The sequence below is a fragment of the Anopheles merus genome, chromosome 3L (genome assembly GCF_017562075.2).
Source record: "Anopheles merus strain MAF chromosome 3L, AmerM5.1, whole genome shotgun sequence".
NCBI lineage: Eukaryota > Metazoa > Arthropoda > Insecta > Diptera > Culicidae > Anopheles > Anopheles merus.
Window position 1 is genome coordinate 35,890,200 of NC_054085.1, and position 19,887 is coordinate 35,910,086.

General features: G+C 45.3%; 1 protein-coding gene across 11 annotated transcripts in view; it reads right to left on the bottom strand.

Annotated features, from left to right (window-relative positions):
• LOC121599167 (F-box/LRR-repeat protein 16) overlaps positions 1 to 19,289 on the bottom strand; it is a 34,975-nt gene extending 15,686 nt beyond the window's left edge. Inside the window, exons 1-2 of one of the 11 annotated variants that reach the window (XM_041926733.1) lie at positions 19,201 to 19,289; positions 14,007 to 15,178 (exon numbers count right to left, since the gene is read on the bottom strand). In XM_041926733.1, the coding sequence (XP_041782667.1) occupies positions 14,007 to 14,924 (918 nt within the window). In that variant the 5' untranslated portion in view covers positions 14,925 to 15,178; positions 19,201 to 19,289. The other 10 variants (XM_041926735.1, XM_041926742.1, XM_041926732.1 and 7 more) reach the window with 10 other exon arrangements.
• Positions 19,290 to 19,887: the final 598 nt, after the last annotated feature.

Sequence of the window (19,887 nt, forward strand, 5' to 3'; positions counted from 1 at the left end):
AACAACTCAAAATGAAAACATTCTACTGATTGCTTTCTAATACATTCGAACATTTTAGATGAACGTGGCGAAACTATCTGCGTCGAGCAGGATGTGGTTTCAGCAGCGCTCTCTTCATTTATTCCCTAGCACTCTAAATAACGTGCAATAATAGAACTCTTGCGGACTCAAACTCAAAATGAAAACATTCTACTGATTGCTTTCTAATACATTCGAACATTTTAGATGAACGTGGCGAAACTATCTGCGTCGAGCAGGATGTGGTTTCAGCAGCGCTCTCTTCATTTATTCCCTAGCACTCTAAATAACGTGCAATAATAGAACTCTTGCGGACTGTTTGCCGCATTTATTATGAATGAACACATGCCTTCACAATTCTCATCTCCGGTGAGCCGGTGGGCTTGCGGTTTGCTGCAGGAATGGCGTAACAGTGGGCCCAAACAGCCATCTGCTGCACTGTACACCGCGCGCCATGTGGCTGCAAAAGCCATTTCCGTCGTTTTCATTAACCGAGCGGGGTAAAGTCTAGAGGGTTAACATGCCGGGTATACTTGCCGGCTCTCTGGCTGTGTAGCCGGAACAGCTAGGGATGACAACGTGTTTTGCTTGTACAAACGCTACCCCCTGGCAGGAGAGCGTTTCGCTTAGTCGCTGGGAAGGATACGCTTCCGGCGAGTAGTGTAGCGTGCGGCGACCACACGGCTACCGTTTGTGGCAAAGTCTGCTGCAAACAGAGACGGATTCGTTCTACAACCGCCCAAATGGCGCGTTGTTTAGGGCTGTAATGTACAAAGGTTTACAAAGCGTACACACACGCGTGGTTTTTCCGTGATGAAAAGGTGAACATAACTGTCCCGCTGTACAAGGGGGATGAGAAAATGCCAACATGCGCATCAAAAAGAATGGCGAAAACGCACCAACGCACCACCGCATGTGTGCCTATTGTTGTCGCGTTGTGTTGTGTATCTTTTCCGCCTTTTAGGCACCACAGCATGCTCTGCCTATAAGCTCTTGTGTGGTTAGTTTTCATGGAAACGTGCTCGGGATGTTGTTTGCTTTGTTTGGTAGGTTTCGCCCACTGCAAGAACGGACCACGACACCGTTCCATTGTTGACACGTGGACGGAGAGGATGGAATTTTGTCTTTTTTAAGCCCATGCACAGTTCTCCCATCCCCATCAGCAATATCTGGTAGGCTGAGAATCAAAACAAAAGAACGTCCTACTCGAGCACGCCTCTAAAAGGAGGCTAAGGGCTCCACCGAGTGGGCACATCTTCTTCAGGTGCATCGGTAGCGCTCGTCCAGGAATTGAAACAACACACACACATGCCTGCCGTATTGCTTCCTATCTCTTCTCCTGGTTATCCTTGTAGGAGACGTGTTCACTATACTCGAGAACCACTATAACCATGCGGTAAGACACAGGTAGCGATGGGCAATTGCGCGGGAAACAGACCAAAAGACAACGTGAACAACGAACTCCCACCAATCTCACTACCCCATGTGTTGATTGCATGTTATTCTTTTCGTTACAAGCACGGAACATGGTAAACCGCCTGCAATCAGCCTCTGTCGATCGATATGTATATACGGTACAATGGAGGAAAGTTTTGCCCGTGCATGGTGAAGAAATGATTCAGGATTTATGAAGCCAAGCCCTGCTGCAAGACGTTCTGGCGCCTGATAAGGATATTTATAGGCCAAACTTAAATAGGCTTTGCAGGCTTCATTATGCCACATTGTAAAAGGAGGAGTTTGTCAGATTTGAATACAGTTTGAAGGCCGATTCATGCTTGTTTTTTGGAGCTCGGAAGTGACTCTCGTCGACCAAGACACTTATACACACCAGCTTAAGTTCCATCATCAAAGCTCTCCCCAAATGGTGCGCATCCTAACGCAGTATTTAATTTCTTCAAACCTGTTTCAGTCATAATTCACGCCATAATTGCCCAGTTTTTGTCCATTCCGCGGTTCGCCCGTTAGAATTCACACTATAAATCCTGTTCACGGCACACTTCATTACACAAAATGGGCTAAATTTTGCTCATTAACAGCAAATTGAAAACAACGAGGCTAGCCTCCATATTCTTCGTCCTTTTCCATTGTTCGTAACACACAAAAAAATGCAAGACATTTTTCATAAACGGGATGGTCGGGTCGCAATTAAAGCAACATAAACTGCACCTCACACACAGCCTCTGCGTTGTCCCGTGTCTTACGGCACAGGAAGCGTTCAGCTGGTTGCTAATCAGTTCACTGACAAAATTTAATTCACCCGACCTAATGCTCCAACGTCGGGCCAGTAGCAGTCCCTCTCTCATATCTGTGTTGCTTTCCCTCTTTGCCTAATTTAAACTGCGCCTGACAGCAATGTCAACGAGCATTTGCTAATGCGGACGATCGAGGACGAAACTTGGATGGTTTCATGCTGCTGTTGTTGCTGCTGCTGCTACTGCTACTGCTGCAAGAAGCGGGCCAGCTCTCGTCAGCTCACTCACAGGCCGGGTGGAAATAGCTGTTAAGCACTAAAAATAGCTATCATTAGCTGGATCGATTACGGAGATCGGGTACGGAGAGAGCAGAAGGAGGAGCAGGTTCTTAAGTCCTTGCACCATGGTCGGATGGTTTTGGTCCGTGTTTTGTAGTGAGAAAGGAGCTACAGTTTGATGCTTCGTTTGCTGATCGAATATTCATGACAAACGGTGTTCTATTTGAATAATGTGATTTCCGTTTATGGAAGTTTAGTGAAGAAATTATAATTTATATGTGAACAATTTAAATTTGAGTGCGCTTTTGTGAGTTATTTTTTAAGTTGGACTGCTTCTGTATGTATATATCATGCAAGAGGAATTATATTTAAAATTAGGCCAAAGGCTTCAAAAATGACTCCTAAAAGCGGTGTCAGCTTCAACCTCATTATAAACGAAACAATGGAACTTTTCTTAATCCCGCTTTCTTCACGCACACATTGCCATGCTTTCCCATTTGCCGTGTCTGTTACTGCTGTGCCCTTTGCAATGGAGCCCATATTCCCCTGACGGAATGATAAAACGCCAAAGTAAACGCATATTGCTGACTTGTGCCAGAGCAAGGCTGATTAAATATTCATCGTTCAATGCACCCGGGAAATGGTCGGATCGTATAACAGCTCCGTCCGTCTGGCTCAGATTGATGACAAGCGCAGGAAGAGCCATTTCTTTACCAGGAAAAAGAATCCATTTCAAGCTGTAAAACGATACGCTAAATGGTATGATGGTGCTATGCTCTGAGGTTTGCTTGATAGGCCGTTGGAAGCTATGCCGCTTACCCCAACCCAGGAAGAGACAAGTAGCGCAGAAAACAGCACAACAGGAAATGATTTTAAAAGCAACATTTTAGACCTTCCAGCAGTTAAGGAATGAGAGTGATAAAGGAAGTTACCCTCTCTCGTACACGACAGCAACAGTAGCGAATATTGTCAACCGGAACAAATCACTTCAGTTGAAAATAGCAACGTGCAAGAATTCAGCTTGTGTGATTCTGAAACACGATCCTGTCGACGGTGCTGTTATTGTATGTGCAGACATGGTTTATATGAATCATCACAGCAGATAAGCATCATATCGTCACATTCCGTCAGACCCGATGGGTTTCTTTTGTAGAAAATCTGAAAAACTTGTTCAAATTTTTATCACCTAAATAACCTTGGCATGAAGTTGGTGTGACAACACAAAATCAAAACATGAACACCAGAGTTGACTTACGAGGAAATAGATGTTCGTCTGATGTATCTCTGATGGGCTTTCAGAAACAATGCAATAACAAATCTCCCTATCACCTAGCCACCCTACTTCAAAAACGTAATTACATCCCAGAACATTGTAATACAACTTGTAGCAACCGGGAAATGGAACAGCTCTTGTGACATACATTAGCTGTAAGTAATAGTGGTGGTAGTAGTAGTAGTAATAGTAGTAACAGTCTTCAGTTTACACAACACACTTCTAATATATCATAATGATGAAAATGACTATGACATCCTGTTTGCTTGTGACGGAACCTGTCCCTTAGTGGTCATCGTCACGCAATCGTCTACCAGTGACAGCACAGCTCCAACAGAGATTCCTAGCTGCCCACAGGCCATCATCAATCATCGCCGTCGTGACCTGTCCACAGCTGTGAAGGTATGTCGAACGTAAACCATCTGTGTTGTGTCTCCTGCTGTACCACTGTACCACGAATTATGATAGACACCGTATTAAATTGTTCTGAATAATATAGAAAGCAAAAAGAGGACAACAAAGGAGCGTAGTTAAAGACGTCATACATCTTTTGTCGGTGACATACAGGCAGTTAAAAGCGTGTTGTCGTAATAACCATTGGCAGGGGTTTCATGTTCTCCTGTAGTTTGTTCGGTGGTGAACAAAAAATCGAATTTCCTCGTGGTAGCTGTAAAAGTGGTTTAGAAATGTGTGAATCACTAAAAATGTGGTAAATCTATTCATACCTGCATAGATGAAGTTTCATTTCCGCTGATTGATATTTGAAGCCCGCAGCACGGGGCAAATACCACGCACGTGCCGATTTTCAGAGGAGAAGCATAGCTCAGAGCAAATATCCATTTCATTGCCAGATACAGTTCATTGGAACCGGATTTTCAATAGCCTTTATCGATGGTTCAGGGATTGGCAAAGCATTAAATGCTTAAAAAGGTACCACTTTCGATGAAAAATCTCAGCTTATCTTTCCTAGCTTCGTGCTGTATGAAGGGAAGCTAAGAAGAACGAAATAAATGTATCGTTGATGAACTTTCTCAATGTTGTGAAAGTCGTTGATTGCTAATGCAAGTTTGCCGACCTCTGACCTGCCCTGCCCGACGGCAACCTCCGCAACCCCGGGAGCCCAGGCAGCACACACCTCCGACGAGAGCCAATCGACATTATTGCGGGCGCGAGTGCCTCGCGAGAAATCAATACCGCAAGGGCGTTGAACAGTAGTGCAGAGTAGTGCATGCACTCCACTACAGGGGCAGAAGAAAAAAACTGGCTGAGCTCAAGCGAAATTGCAATCAAATAATGCCACCGTCATCGATTTGTGTGCTATGAACACGCGTAGGCTTTTCCGGAAACGACCCCAAACCCCGAGAGAGAACCTTAGCCGAACCGCCAATTGGAGGCTGAAGAGAAAAACGGCAACAACAACAAAATCTTGCGGCGCCATCGAGTCTTCAGCACCCAGACGTTTTGCGTTTCCAGCGCCACAGAACCACAAAAGGGATAAAAACAGACACACCAGAGCAAAGTCCTGAGGTCCCACAGAGGGTGCCACTGTCTTCTGGTGCCACAATTCGGTCGGTGCGTCGGTTTGCGTTCCGAGAGAGTTCCGAGAGTCACCGAGTTGGTGGTTTTTTGTGTGTGTGTACTAGGAACCATTTGATTGCATCTGTCTGTGGGTTGAGCTGAGAGAGCGTCTGCCAGACAGTCTGACGGTCGGTTTCGCCGTGCCCAATTATGCTGTCTACCGGCTGCCCGAAAATTGCACAAGATAAAAGCATACCTCAAACATGGAATGGAACGGGGTAAGACACAGAGCGAGGTCCCAGGGGAAGAGTTCCCCCCTTTGCCGAAACCGAAACATCATACATCAAGTAGAGGTTGTTTGTGTGCTTTGTTTCCAACAGAAATCCTAGCAATGTGGTGGGGTGCTCGGTGAAATGAATGTTTATCCACGCGCTGGCAGGACGTTGACGTTAATGCTGACGTTTCAATCAGCAAAAGCAAGTTCATTTTGTGATTGCTTGATGTACTAACGCGTTTGAAGTTGCTTGAAGCATTACAAAAAGCTTACTCGCCCAGGATCCTTCCCTGCTGGCAGCGGACTTAATGATTGTTTGTCCTTTCTTTGGCAAACCCGGCGGGTTCTTATTGCTTTGACGCTCTCGCATGCACTGTGCTTCGGTTTGGTATCAATATGCTCCAAATTCTCTTCGGCTGTATATTTTATCGATATCATTCGAACGACTATAATGAACCGTGCAAAGAGTTCTGAGTTGTCATTTTATTCGACATTTCTTGGGTATCAAACAGAAGGCATGTTTGCAATTTTGACCCTAAAATATGTCCGTTTGTTGAAGATTTGAGGCGCTTGCTTTGCTGAACAAAACCTTCAGGTCACGGGGAAATTATGGCAGGGTACGGGGTACAGTATGAGAAGGAAATAAAGTCAAAAATAAGCACGCAAAAGTTGGTTATCCTTCCCAGGAATTTCATCGATTGTTTGGCTACAAAAAAACCCACCTCACCTTATCCGAAAGTAGGACAACACACCTCGCCAACAACAAACTCACACTCAGGCGAGAAGGAGGACTGCAAGGAAAATTCTCAAACCCTTTTTTTCCCGTGTCACCCGATCGCCAATACAAAACAATGCAAAACGCGAAACATATCGAACTCCGCTGATTCCGTGGAGTCGTTCGTTCGTATATTTGTGTTTCGCCGTTATCGTGTGTGTATGTGTGTTTAAGTGTTGGAAATCGATTTTACGGATCAGAAGCTTCCAAGCGAACCGTGAATATTCGTTTCGACTCTACTAGGAGTTTCGATAGTAGGAAAAGTGTATGGAAAAGCTTTTGGCTTTCTTTTTGCGACGTGGACGAGGGAAGCGCTATCGACACTGGAACACCTGTATATTGCACAGGTTATCCTTTTGATGTGCCGTTAATGAGACTTTTAGGGTGCGGCGAACTCGTTACCGAGAACTAGAAAGTCGTAGTACTCACACAGCATTACAACAAGAAGCTTTTTTTAACTTTTATTATCTAGAAAGCATTACTTAAAATAGCAATGAAAAAGCAATATAAAGCGATTTGTAACATCAATGAGTTTGAAAGCGATATTGCTAGAAAAAGAAGATTGTTTTTGAACATTTGCAACTTAGTAGAATCGCCTTAGTACATCTCCCATCTTTACAATCTTCGAAGTGCCCCGTCGAAGTATGCAATCCGCAAATCAAAATAGACGCAATTATGAATGCGCCAAACCACTCTTATCAGTGTGTCTGTGCTATTTTGTGGAACTCTACTGCTTAAACTCACATAATTTATTCATGTCCCGCAAAACTGTAATGTAAGAAAATTAAACTCATTATTGCAGTGATGGTTTATTCAAATTCATCTCCACGTTGAGCAAAAACCCACCTCCCGCATTTACTGTACGCCGCCATCGACGAGCGTCCGGTAATCAGGCAAATAAAACATTTCCGCATAATTCTGTCATCGATCGGATTTCGTTGGCCTAACACCATTATGCGGTCAGAGGACCGGGCGCACCGTGTACCGGCAGCCTTACTGCTCCGGAGTGTGTGTGTGTGTGCGAAAAGCTTTAGCCCGGGCACTCATTCAAACATCATAATATGCAAATTGGGAACGAGCCGGGAACCGTTTGGGGGGTGGGGGGCAGCTGATGTAAAATTCATGAAACAATAGTTAACAACAAATCCGTGCTGCGTATACTGCCCCGGCATTCGAACGCAGAATTTCGCATTCATGTCAAAACACACGAGCCTCAGAGAGGCTCAGTGGCTTCCTCGTACCGGGGTGCGACCAAAGCAGAATGTATGTTAATATGTTTTCTTCTGAAATTTCTACCAACTCACAAGACTTTCTGTGGACAATTTTGTCGATCGTTTCTTGTCAATTTAAAAGTGTTCAAGGCACGTTTCCAAAAACAAGGACATTGACCTGGAATGGAAACACAACGAGTATAATGATGGAAAATGGATGCTGGTGTAAAAAGATACAATGGTCGCTGTGCAACGGGGTTGAGGAAAACTGTAACAAGATAAATGAAGATTGTTTCTTTTTCTCCCGAGTGTGCTTTTGCGCTTCGTTCAATCACACAAACGTCCGGCGAATGAAAAATGACGTCTCAAAGTGGCGCTGGTGGAGATTTATGCTTCCGTCGCTGTTGGGCTTGTCCAAACTTGGAGCTTGTTAGCTTGAACAACTTGAACGGAAAAAGGTGATTAGGGGAAATGCTTACAGGAAGAACGCTTTTTTATTGCATCAGGTTCTGTCTATTTTTATGAATCATAAATATTGTAAAAAATGAACTTATACCTTTTTCAAGCCCAAAATTCGCCCCTAGTCGAGTAAAAATCAAGCTTACCTTTTAATTCACTTGGAAAAATGCGCAATTTGAAACAAAGCAAAGAGCAAGCCAATTTTAAATGCGTCAAAAAGGTGTGACACAGAATGACGTAAAAAAATACCGAAACAGTATGCTTAGTATAAGCAAAAAACGCAAGCAAAAGGAGATTAAACCGAAAAACGAAAACACAGAACGGAAACGGATTCTGATGTGGGAAGGAAATCTAATTTACGCCTTCCAAAATTTCAAGCAAGCGACAAACATTAAAAAGCTCGCATCATTTCCCCAACACCAGGAAAAGCAGTGAAGCAAAAAATAAAAACACCGCACAGGTGAATGGTGGTGCCATCGTTGTCACACAGTTGGGGAAAAGAAAGAAATGTCGCCTACGCCACACCGGGCAACCAAATTGGATACGGCAAATTGGGAAAGGTTCGGTCGGGTATTTTTGGCCTGCCGCGGCGCGACCTACCCACCGAGAGCTGAACCGAGCGGCAGGAGGAAATTGGTGACGGATATTTCGAACGGAAATTATTAACGCCACACGCTGGAGGAGCACTGTGGCTGTAGTATGTGCGTCAGAGTGCAAAGAGGGACGCAGCAGTCTCGCTCTAAAAATGGGAAAATTAGTTTATGTCACCACAAAAATAAGCAAAATGTGTGATATTCTGTCGAACAAGTAATTTCTTTGTTTTTGTAAGAAACCAATGTGTGAAAACATTTTGTTATAGCTCCCCCAAATCGCTTCCTTACCACAACTTTGCTGGCCGATGACACAAACAGAAGTCAAACCCCGTCTACAACACACTAATGAACCAGTCGGATGCTTTACGTTTTGCGCAATCAACAAACGTTTCGGACGCAATCTAATTATAGCCTAAACAAAGTGCTCGCAATTTCAAAACAAGCTAAAAATGGGAAATGTTGCGTATGGGGTCGGAGAATTGAGTTACAAAACTGTAGTTCGATGACAGTTTATTGCTTCGCCGGCTGATTGGTACAATTTGGTTGTTGTGATTGAGGCGGATCGATGGCAAAAGGAGCAATTTGGATTTTATTTCAAGCGGAGCAACACTAGCACGTGTACACGTGTACTAGCGATAACAGATAGTTGTGCGGAGAGTACTTTAGCTCATCTTCAAACATTTTATCTTGTTTAAAAAGATAAAAGAATATTAAGAGACCAGATCCGAATACAACAATGAAATTAGCTGCTTATCTTTGAGTGCCTGTTGTTTTGAGATTGAGATTTGAACCCATGATGTAACCTTGGCTTGATGTTAGATCCTACCCCTTAACATATGAACTATGAGATCGGCACACTAAAAGCTCTTATAAACGAGATGTGTTTCTTCGATTGCCTGAGCAAACATCTTCACAGAAAGACGAACTCGTTTTCAACCGTTTAAAGGTACTGAATGTTTCTTCAACAAAAAAACATCCATAAACACACTGTTCCTTCAGCCCGTTTCGAAGTAAAACAAGTCGAATGAAATATTCAACCGTTCAATACACTGCGAGTCTGCATAGTGTGTGCAGCAGTGCGCTGGACCAACTGCTGCTCAAGAGAGCAAAAAAACCGATCTCGAGGTACAAATGTGACCTACTTTTTCGGTGTTTGCTTCCACCTGCTCTCACACTCTGTTCTTTATGAAAACTCCGATAAGGCTTCCCAATTTGCTGCCGACAATTTCCCTCGAGTCTAATATCTAAGCGATACCAGCACTGAAGCCTGAAGCACCATTATGCCTGCTGTTGCCATCGGCAGTTGAGTTCTGATTTTGGCTGTTGTGGATAAAATATTAATCGAGTCCGAAAAATGTATGCCTCTATTGTACATGGGGCTCGATATCATGGTCAGGGTATAATTGTGTTTACCGAGTAACTTTGAGCAGGGACTTTTGCTTCAATCGTCATATCAGATGAGGTCCATAATTTAGAGTAGGCTTCACCGAAACCAAGCTTCACCGCAAAACGTTCAAGCGTACCATTTTACCTGTTTGCTAGTGTTGTTTATTCCACCTCAAATGTTATTTCACAATTTTAAAATATCAAATAAAACACCGAACGAGTAGAGCGATGTGTGTGAGTTGATGGATTTTATGTTGCCTCTCATGCCATACTCATGCCAATTGAAAAATACACTACAAACGAAAACAACACACATGAAAGCACCAGTGCGGATTTATTGTGTCGGGGACAAAAAAACAGGAAAACGTCCATCAGCAATGGCAAAGGATTGGGAGTGTAAAAATAACGCGTTCCGAACCCAGTGTGTGTGTGTCTTTGTGTTTGTGTGCAAATAAACCATCCAAACAAATCCAGCTAAATAAAACGCATGCATGCAAACGATTGCTCCAGCGAACCAACAAATTCCACTCACGGCCCGGTTGCTACCAACAACACAATCATCAAAAGAGCGCACAGCAGCAGCAGCATAAAACGGCATTCCTGCACAGCGCGCGCAAAAACATCAACTTTGATGGAATTTATATGATGAAATCATTCTGCGAAAATATTTTCCGATCCAGAGTGAAAAACATTTCTTGCTGGAAGCAGCCACCGTTCGCAACGCAGCTCAGTGTTTCTTTTTCTTCTCGTGAGTGCATAATTGAGCTTACGTTTTGGTGCGCAGTGAGCTTTTGTGCAGCAAAATGAAATAAAATACTCAAAACAATAACTATATGGCTTCTTCATTTCAACAGCAAATAAAATTCGTCTGTCAGCGCACATAAAGGGACAAATTAAAATTGGAATCGCCGGTTCTTTCTGCTGCGTTGGCGACAAGAACAGTTAAACTGTTTCCTTCGCAGGCAGACTGGCGTCAACTATCATCAGCATTGCCTGAAGCAAGCGAACCATTCTTTCAAGCGAACGAATGCGCAAAAAGCGAACCGAAAACGAACAGATAAAACAAGAGAAGATCTGCCAGTGGGTGCTAGTGCCTCCCTCAGCATTACTTTATGGAAGTAAAAGCAATCCATTTGCAAAATGGCGGGCGTCGCGTTAAAAATCAATAGAATTTTCGCAAAAACGAAAACGAAAATACTGCACTGGAAATGAAATCGCTTATCCTAATTGAAGAGCTGTTTGGGGGGAGCGAAAGACGGCAGATACTAGCAGTGGCTTGCGCTTTGCAGTTTGCCTTTGTTCGATACCGTACTGTGATGGAATCGGAAATAAATCTTAATCTGAAGGATGCTTCAGGATAAATGGAGCACTTAAAAAGCAAAAGGAATGAAGGGAAATAGTAAAAACTTTAAGCGGAACTGGGAAATCAATCAATAAGAGCAACGGAAGCAACATTAAAAGGGAATTTAAACTACTTCATTTGATGGCTGCACCGTAGTGTAGTGACAAGCGCACGGAATTACAGTAAGCAAGGATACAGGTTCGAATCTGGATTTGACTTTACCACGAACAGCTTTGTTGAATGTTATTCTCAAAAGATATTGGACCTACAACAATGTAAGTGTAATCAGAGTAAAAAAATAATTAAGTTACCAATCCCATAAGGCCCATTATTATAGGTCCACCACCCACCTGTCGGTTCCCTTACGAATACTCTATGGTCGCCTATGCCAAACTGTCGATCACACACACTCTACCCGAGACGGAATTGGACAGCCACTGTCAACTGTTTTGGCACAGCAGTGGGTGAAACGTAACCGCACATCGTTCCAATAGGCGGTTGATTTATTTATGTTTATTTTCCCTTTTTTTTTCGCCACCCATCGCCAATTTTGTTGAAAACCGATTTCCGAACGTTTGAGCTTTGCCGGGAATGCGATTTTCCGCGATCAACAGGGTAGCTTGATTTTTGCGGACGGAGTTCTTGTTTTGCTCGATTGAGCCTAAAGCGTGTAATGTCACCCAACGGACGAACGAACGAACGAGAAATGGCACGAGTTGTGGCAGCAGCACGGGGGCTGTCTCGATGGGCAGCACCACATTGTTGGCTCGATACGTTCATTTGTTTACCGAATTGATGGCTTGCCAAGAGTGCTCGAGATACATTTCTTCCCATTCCCGCGGGCAACATGAGACGGCGGTTCGACGACAGCAATAAAGGTGAAGGTTTTATTTGTGTCGTCGGTGGACACTGTCTTAAAGGGTGTGCTGTCTCATGCACGAGAGTGGTCTGAAATAGTGAATGTTCTTATCAATATTCATAATGGAACTCCCAAAGGACTTTTCCGCGTCTTTCGTTCCAGCTCAAATCGATCGATGTGTTAAGAAAATATTTAAAAAAAAGTCTCACCAATAAATCGTGCGGGACCACACTCCGTTCCATCCAATCTTCCAAACGTTCCAAGGTGGCAAAGAGAGCACAACAGCATAAATCATGATCGGAAAGCATCCACCAAGCGTCACCCGTATCCTAAAGTCCTCTTTAACCCCGTCACAGATTATGTAATGCTGACGCGTATTACCCAACACTTTGTGCTAACTTCGCCACGAGCAATGATGGTGGTGGTGTTGGGCCGGGAAGAAAACTTTCCAACGCTTTTCCGCCATGTACCATAAGAAGGTGGCTCGACCCTTCGCAAGCGTTTTGACCTTACCGGGAAGGGAGAGGGAGGGAGAAAGGATAAAGCCACATCCCCGGAAGGCTCAAGGCGGCCATAAATTGAGTGTCGCTCCATTAAACCGAATGGGAACGGGGCAGGAACGGAACGGGATGGTTCGGTAGCATCTTTGCCAAAAACACTAAACGAACGAACTGGTTGGGTAATGTTTCTGAATTGCGCGGAAAAATGAGGTCATCTCGTACTGGATGTGTGTTGTTACTTGCCACCGAGAGCCACACTGTCGATGCCACCAAGTCTCGCACGGCGTGGGCCCGGAAAGCAAGTGATATCATCGTAAATCCGTGCCGACCGCGGAAAGACAAAGCGAATGGAAAGAAAGCACCTTGTTCTGAGGGCTGTCGAGAGTTACTTAACTCTTCAGATGGGGGCGCCCAATAATGGCAGGTATGGGGGCGGTCTCCTGGAATGCTATATTCACGTAAAACACCCAAAAACACAATGCCCACAATCGTGGATGCATAAGCAGGCAAAGGGAGCATGATATGTCTCACAACGTGGACCTTGTACACCTTCTTTTCTTTTCCAGGAATTTGGGAAAGTGAGCGCACGGGCAAGGGTTTACGAAGAATGTTTGTACCAGGTTCGATTTTCTGGCCCTGCTGGGTGACGAAAGATCAGGGATTCTGGGAAATGGTTAAGGAGAAGCACCAGGCAAGCACATTCCAAGCAGCGCCTGTGGAGTCGTAAACGTAAGTGCCGTCGCCTGCTGTGTGTGAGCCGTGGGTGTGGGCAGATGTACCACCCGGCCGTGCGTGAGTGTGTTTGTGGAAATATTTTTGCTCAAATTTTACGGATCACCCACTCATCTCGGACGGTTAGGGGATGTTTTTTTTCCTTTCCATCCATTTCCAACGAGTTGTTTTGTTTGTTTTTGCCCAACTAGATCCATAAAACCACACTCTTCATTAATGTCACACGTCATTCTCAAGATATCACCCATACAGGGGAGGAAAAGGAGGGTGAATTTTTTTTATTTTATAGCTTGGCGAGACAAGAGAGGGGCTTAGTATCCTGATAATTTAATATTTATAGCACATTAAGGTCAACGTATTATAGAGAATTATTTGCATGTTTACATAGCAATGGGTCTCAAGAAGTATCATATCAGTAGTATCATATCCAAAATTGCATCCTTTTTCAATGTTTTATGACATCATATATCATAGATTCTTTATAGTAACCAGTCTATGACCATCATAGAATACTCTCAGACCTATAAACACCCATTCCACATCCATTTTGTTGAACTCTTCTTAGCCCTTAAACTCCTCCCGCTAGTTCCACCTACCTGTAAGTGATCCAGCAGTGCCTCCAGACCCCGATCACTGATCGACGAGCACCGCAGACTCAGCGAGTGGACGTGTTTCGAGGCGAGCGGGAACGAATGTACCAAATCCAGCGCATCCTCGTCGGTCGCTCCCATCAGACAGACGGCGTGGAAGCTGCGCCGAATCAGCGAGTTGTACAGCTTCACCCGGTCCTGGTTGGTGGTCTGGCGCAGCTCGCGACACTGCAGCACCGGCACCAGGCCGCTCCAGTAGCGCGGGCTGCGGTACAGCAGATCGCGCCACTTCTGGCAGACCTGCGCCAGCGTGCACCGCTCGTACGACGTAAAGTACAGGAAGAACCGGGCCAGGAAGCGTTCGTCCTGCAGCAGCTGCTCGATCGTCAGTATCTGCGGCAGGGCCAGCTGCGACTGGCCCATCTTGCCCGCTCCCCCGAGATGGTGATGGTTCATGCCGCCGCCATGCTGCTGGTGGCCAATCTTGCGCAGCGACTGCGGTGTGTTGGACTGCGATTTGCCACCGGGTCCCGCGCCCATGCCAAGCATCGAGCCCTTGCCGCCCGCACTGTTGCCTCCCCCGGTTGTGTTGGACACACGGGACGGTTTCTCGGGAGCGTGGCCACCACCACCACCTCCGCCAGTGATGCCTCCACCACCGCCCGACTGTGACTGGCCAGCGGTTTGGATGGTGAGATTGGCGGCGTTGCTGGAGTTGCTGGAGCTGCTGCCACCGCACAGCACGTTCGTGACGCGCTCCATCACGCTGGCCTTCTCGCCCGACTTGCCACCGCCGCCGCCGCCACCACCGCCACTGCCATGATGGTGCTTCGACCGCAGCCCAAGGCCGTTGATGCGTTTCGATAGTTCGGCCGAGGCACGCTCAACCACTCCCTGGGCGGATATGGAGGACATCTTCAACATTCAGCACGAAGCCGCGGTACACACACTCACACACACACAAACACACGCGCACACACACACACACCCGAAAGTGGCCAAGTGCCGTGGGCCACTTTTGCGTAGGCACACACAAACACACTCGCACCAGGGGGTCACTCGGTCACCACTTTTCCGTTGATCGGAGCCTTTTTCTTTTTTTCACGTTTCACCAAAACGAATGCTTGCTACACGCACAGCTCACTTCACACACACGTGGATTCTAGTCGAAGCTCGAACTAAAAGAAGAGAAAAAACAAGGTAAACAGAGGCTGAAGATGTACAGTTGGATGAACCTTGTTGAAACGAACAATTTGGCAAAGCGCTGGCCTGCTGCGTGTGTGTGTGTGGGAAAATGGAAGAGAAAGGATTGGATAATGGACTCACACACTTGCTCGCACACAGACACACACGTTAGTACACATTTTGACAGTTTACTGTCACGCGATGAGTCGTCCCACACAACCGAAAGAACCAGCCAATTTATCGCGTTTCACCATTTTCACCTCTGCCACACATCAAATTTCGTAATTGATTCCATCGTCACTGTTACATCTTCCTCTTCTGGACAGTTTTTTTGGGGAACTTGGTTTTGATAACGAACGACCACATCCACTATCTACCCCTCCCACACGGAATGGGCCACCACAAAGCGAAATGAAACTCGTTCCACCGAACACCTATTTTCTACGAAAGGCAACGCTTATCCTTTTTTTTCTGTTGTGTGGCCACTCTCCAAGCTCACACTATCGTTTGTTCCCAGTGCCGCAATTTTCCATCGATTTTCGAACACGCTCTGCAGAGCACACATGCACACTATATGGAAACTCCTTCTTTTTGTGTGTTGTGCTGCACAATGATTGACGACTATTCTTGTGTGGTTTCTCACAACTGCGATCGGACGGCCTGGGGCAAGGTACGTTGTGCAAGCAAGCGTAACGAAAATGTGACAGCCAGGCAATGATTTAATGCTTTTTGGTCCTTCGAGTCGGATTTTTTTTCGGTGAGAGTTGCACAACTCTAATAAAAACCCTCAAAAATAGTGTTTTTGTTGGATTGTTGGAATGCTTGAAATCAATAAAATAATTGTTTAAATTTGTTCCTAACAAGTTAAATCTGTCTTTCCTTCCGCAGAGTTTTTTGCCCTAATTTTACACACTTCAAAACACTTCCAAAGCACCTCAACACATGCACCTACACCTCATATAGGGAAAACTTTACCACCTTCTGGGCGATAAACAGTCACGGGCGTTTGCGGAAAACCCCCTACTAAACGGACGCTGTGCACACCTGAAGTCGTTCGACCCGCACCGCACGAATAACTGCACACGAGTGTCACGAACAATCTCCGACACACACTCTCTCTCTACCTTCGGACGGCGTACGATGACTTTCCCGAGCCGATGGTAGTGGATATGGTAGTGGTGATGGTGGCTCGCATGTAAAGAGCAGGAAAACCGAGCGGTTTCAGCTCTCCCCACTCGGTGCTGGTAGGAGCAACGAAAAAAAAAACGGTTCAACGGAACGCTTTTCCGGACATGCCGAAAAGGATTACACTAATACGACCTTAGGAGGGGGGAAGCCTTTCACATGGAGTGGTTCGTAAGCTCCAAGAGCAGCACACAAAGACATAAGCAGTGGGGTTTATAGCTCACTTTACCACACAAGCACACACACACACAGACAGATGCACGTTCACGTAAGTCAGATAGAAAGGATTGCGTGAGAGGGTTCGCTTCTGATGGGAGGCTTCTTCTTTAAGAACGATTCTTTCTCATACACACAAACACACGCGACAAACAAACAACTCTACATTTGGGAAATGTGTTGTTTCCAAGCTTCACTTTACACAAGCATTATTGACACGCTTAAGGAGTTCTAAAAAATGATGATGTTTTTCTACGTACTTATGCCATCGCAATTCACATCGCTGCGCGGTTCGTGTTTGTCCCTTCAGAAAAGAAAAATCACACACTTGTTCTATCGGCCGTAACCACGGGAGCACTGACTGAGCACTGATCGGCGCCTGCTGTGAGTAAAAGTGTACCCTCAAAATTTTCCCAAACCGCACGAAAACGCTGACGCTCGCACACCGACACGCAATCCCGGCACCGTTAGTACATATCTCATCGGGGCATAATGTTTTGCTTTTGCTGTTTGTTTTTTCCCATCTTTCCACCTCCCTAGAAGGGGGGTTTGTTTTTTTTGCTATCGCTCGGCAAGAAATGGGAAGAGTTTCAGGTATGCAAGCAAAATACGGCACCCGATTCCTCTAAATCCCACCTTCGTCATCAGCCCCTGCCGGCACACGGATTGATCCGTTGAGAGAGCGGAATGTGTCAACCGAATTCCGTCAGCCCCCTTTAAAAAGAGAAAGCGGCAGCGGGGGATTGTTGTTTTATTTTAGTTACCCCCTTTTTCACCTCTTTCGACTTCGAATGCCGATTCCAACAAAGCGCTGTGGAGAGAGATTAATCAAAAACATACCTTCGCATATTATGTTGGATGTTTTCCTTCCCCTTTCCCTGTCCAACTCATCCCAAAACCCGGCCCGAACGCGGAAAAGGGTAGATTACTGCTGCCGCTCTAAACGTGAATCGTAAGCGGACAGGCAGCGGACCACCGTACGAGGAGCATTATTTTGTTATTTATAATCTTCGACCGAATTTCGCACGTTTTTGTAACCCCACTTCCTTCTCTTGTGTTGGTGTGTGTGTACGAGTAGCTGCAGAGTTTTCAGTGAGACAGTGAGAGAGACAGTAAACGTGCGAGAGAGAGAGAGAGAGTGAAAATACGAGAGAGAGTGATGAAAATGGACGCTCACTCGTTTTTTTTCTCGCTTGTGATGGACACGTTTCGTTGCGCCACCAGGCGTCCGCTTTGCGGGTTTCGTGGCCCAAACCATTTAGCTACAAACAGAAAATCACATGTTGTCAATTAAAGCATGTAGTGCAAGTAGGATAAAGCAGAGCGATTGTAGTGAGCAAACAAACACGAAACGCATTATTTTTAAGACGCCGGCAAATGGGTGTTTTAGGTGTTGGTTGAATTGGCGTTTTAACGACCTGTGGCGGGATCACGTTTAGCGGTTGACTGTTGTTGCCTTAACGATGCCTGAAACGATCAATCATGCGAACGTTTGCGTTTAAATTGTCCATTGGTTCCTTTTTTTAAAGGATTTCTGAACAATTTTAACATATGAAAGGTGTTTTATAGGTGTAAAAATTTCTGAAGTATGAATGAATTATTTTGTTTTTTTTTTATTCTATTTTTTGTATTATGGGGCGTGGGTTTTTGTGGGGCCATAATTAATCCTTCTCACAAGGAGCAACAAATCTTTCTTCTTCAAACTAAACGCCACCATCATTATTAACGCAACCGAGCAGGCAGCATCGTGATTTGTGGTTTGAAAATCAAACCAACTCTCAAATCTCAGCTCACCATTTGATATCTTATTCTTTGCCTTCTCGTGTCGTAAACAAAGCGCGTGAAGCAAACAATACAAAAAAAAACGGGCGTCCTATTTCTACCCAGCTTCCCGTTTCCTGCAGTAATCAATCTTCTCCTGCTGTGTTACAACAGCCTCCTTGCTGTTCTCACTCCCCCCAAAGCCCCTTGCTGTGCTAAAAGCATGTCGCTAAAGGACGCAACAAACACACTACCAGCTTTGATATTGCTAAATAGCGCACTGTTCATTCTGAACATTCAAAAAGCAAGAGAGCGAGAACGAGAGAAAGAGAGAGAGAGAGACCTGCTCACCAGCACTTAGAACAAATTAGACGCGCTACTACCCTGAACGCCACCATTTCTCCATTCATTTTTTATAAGTGCGTTTGCACATGTGTGTGTGCGTGTGCTGTTGTTGGCTACGAGAAGGGGAACATTATCGATTGCACGCGTGTACGGGCTTGAACGCAAAGTAGCCAGTTTTTTTATTGTAACGTTGTGTATGTGTGCGCGTAGAGGAAGCCCGCAATTCGAAAGGATGAAAGACTTTTTTATGTTTTATCGTTTTTTCCTTTGTGTCCTTTTATAAAATGGTTTTGTGGAGATTTTTGGAAATGAAAGTATTGTACACTGTAACTTTTCATTGTTTTATGTGTTAAAAAAAATCCTTTCTTCAGGACACTTTTCATACAATTAGTTCAATAAACACTTCACGAAAACACTCATTCAGCAATAAAAAGAGAAGAACCCTTTTCTATCCCCTTTTTTTCCACCACTTAATAAAGAACAATAGCCTCAGCAAAGCTCTTCTCACCACCACCGTACACAGACAGCGCTGCATATGAACACCGCGAAGCAGAAAACCACAGCCACAGCGAAACGAACCGAACCACGGGCAACCTTCGACTGGTGCTGGGCACTTTTGCACCCTGCCAGGACGTCGTAGTGTGCCTTGATGCTCCCCAGGTGTAGCTGTACATCACCCATACACACATTCACGCGCGCGCTTGTCGCGTCCTAATGATGTTTTGTGGGGGTATAATACGTATGTGTGGATACTACTACTGGCGTATCTGTGGTAGTTAACCAGCGAAAGGCCTTCCTTTCTCTCCCGCACAAGTATAAACAATCTCTCTCATCACACACAGACACACAGACACACTCACAGTGCGCTCTCTTCGTGAGGGAATGTGGAAAGCGTTCTCCGCGATGGCCTTCCAGCACATCCTTTCATTGTGTTTTTTTTCTGCTTCTTTCGTTCGTTTGTTCACTTGCACCGGCACCGAATGTCCTTGCGTGCGCAGTACGTGCGCTGCGCTGCACGGTGTGACGTCACCGTGGACAAAAAAGGATTTGCCACGATATTAAAAAAAAAAGAATGCTACAGCCAGGTGTTTCCCTCCACGAGCGAATGGAATTTGCAACACATTCCAGCAGCGGCGCATTGTGTTCCTAGCATTATTATTCCGATGAGGAGTGGGTGGGTGGGTGGGTGGATGGA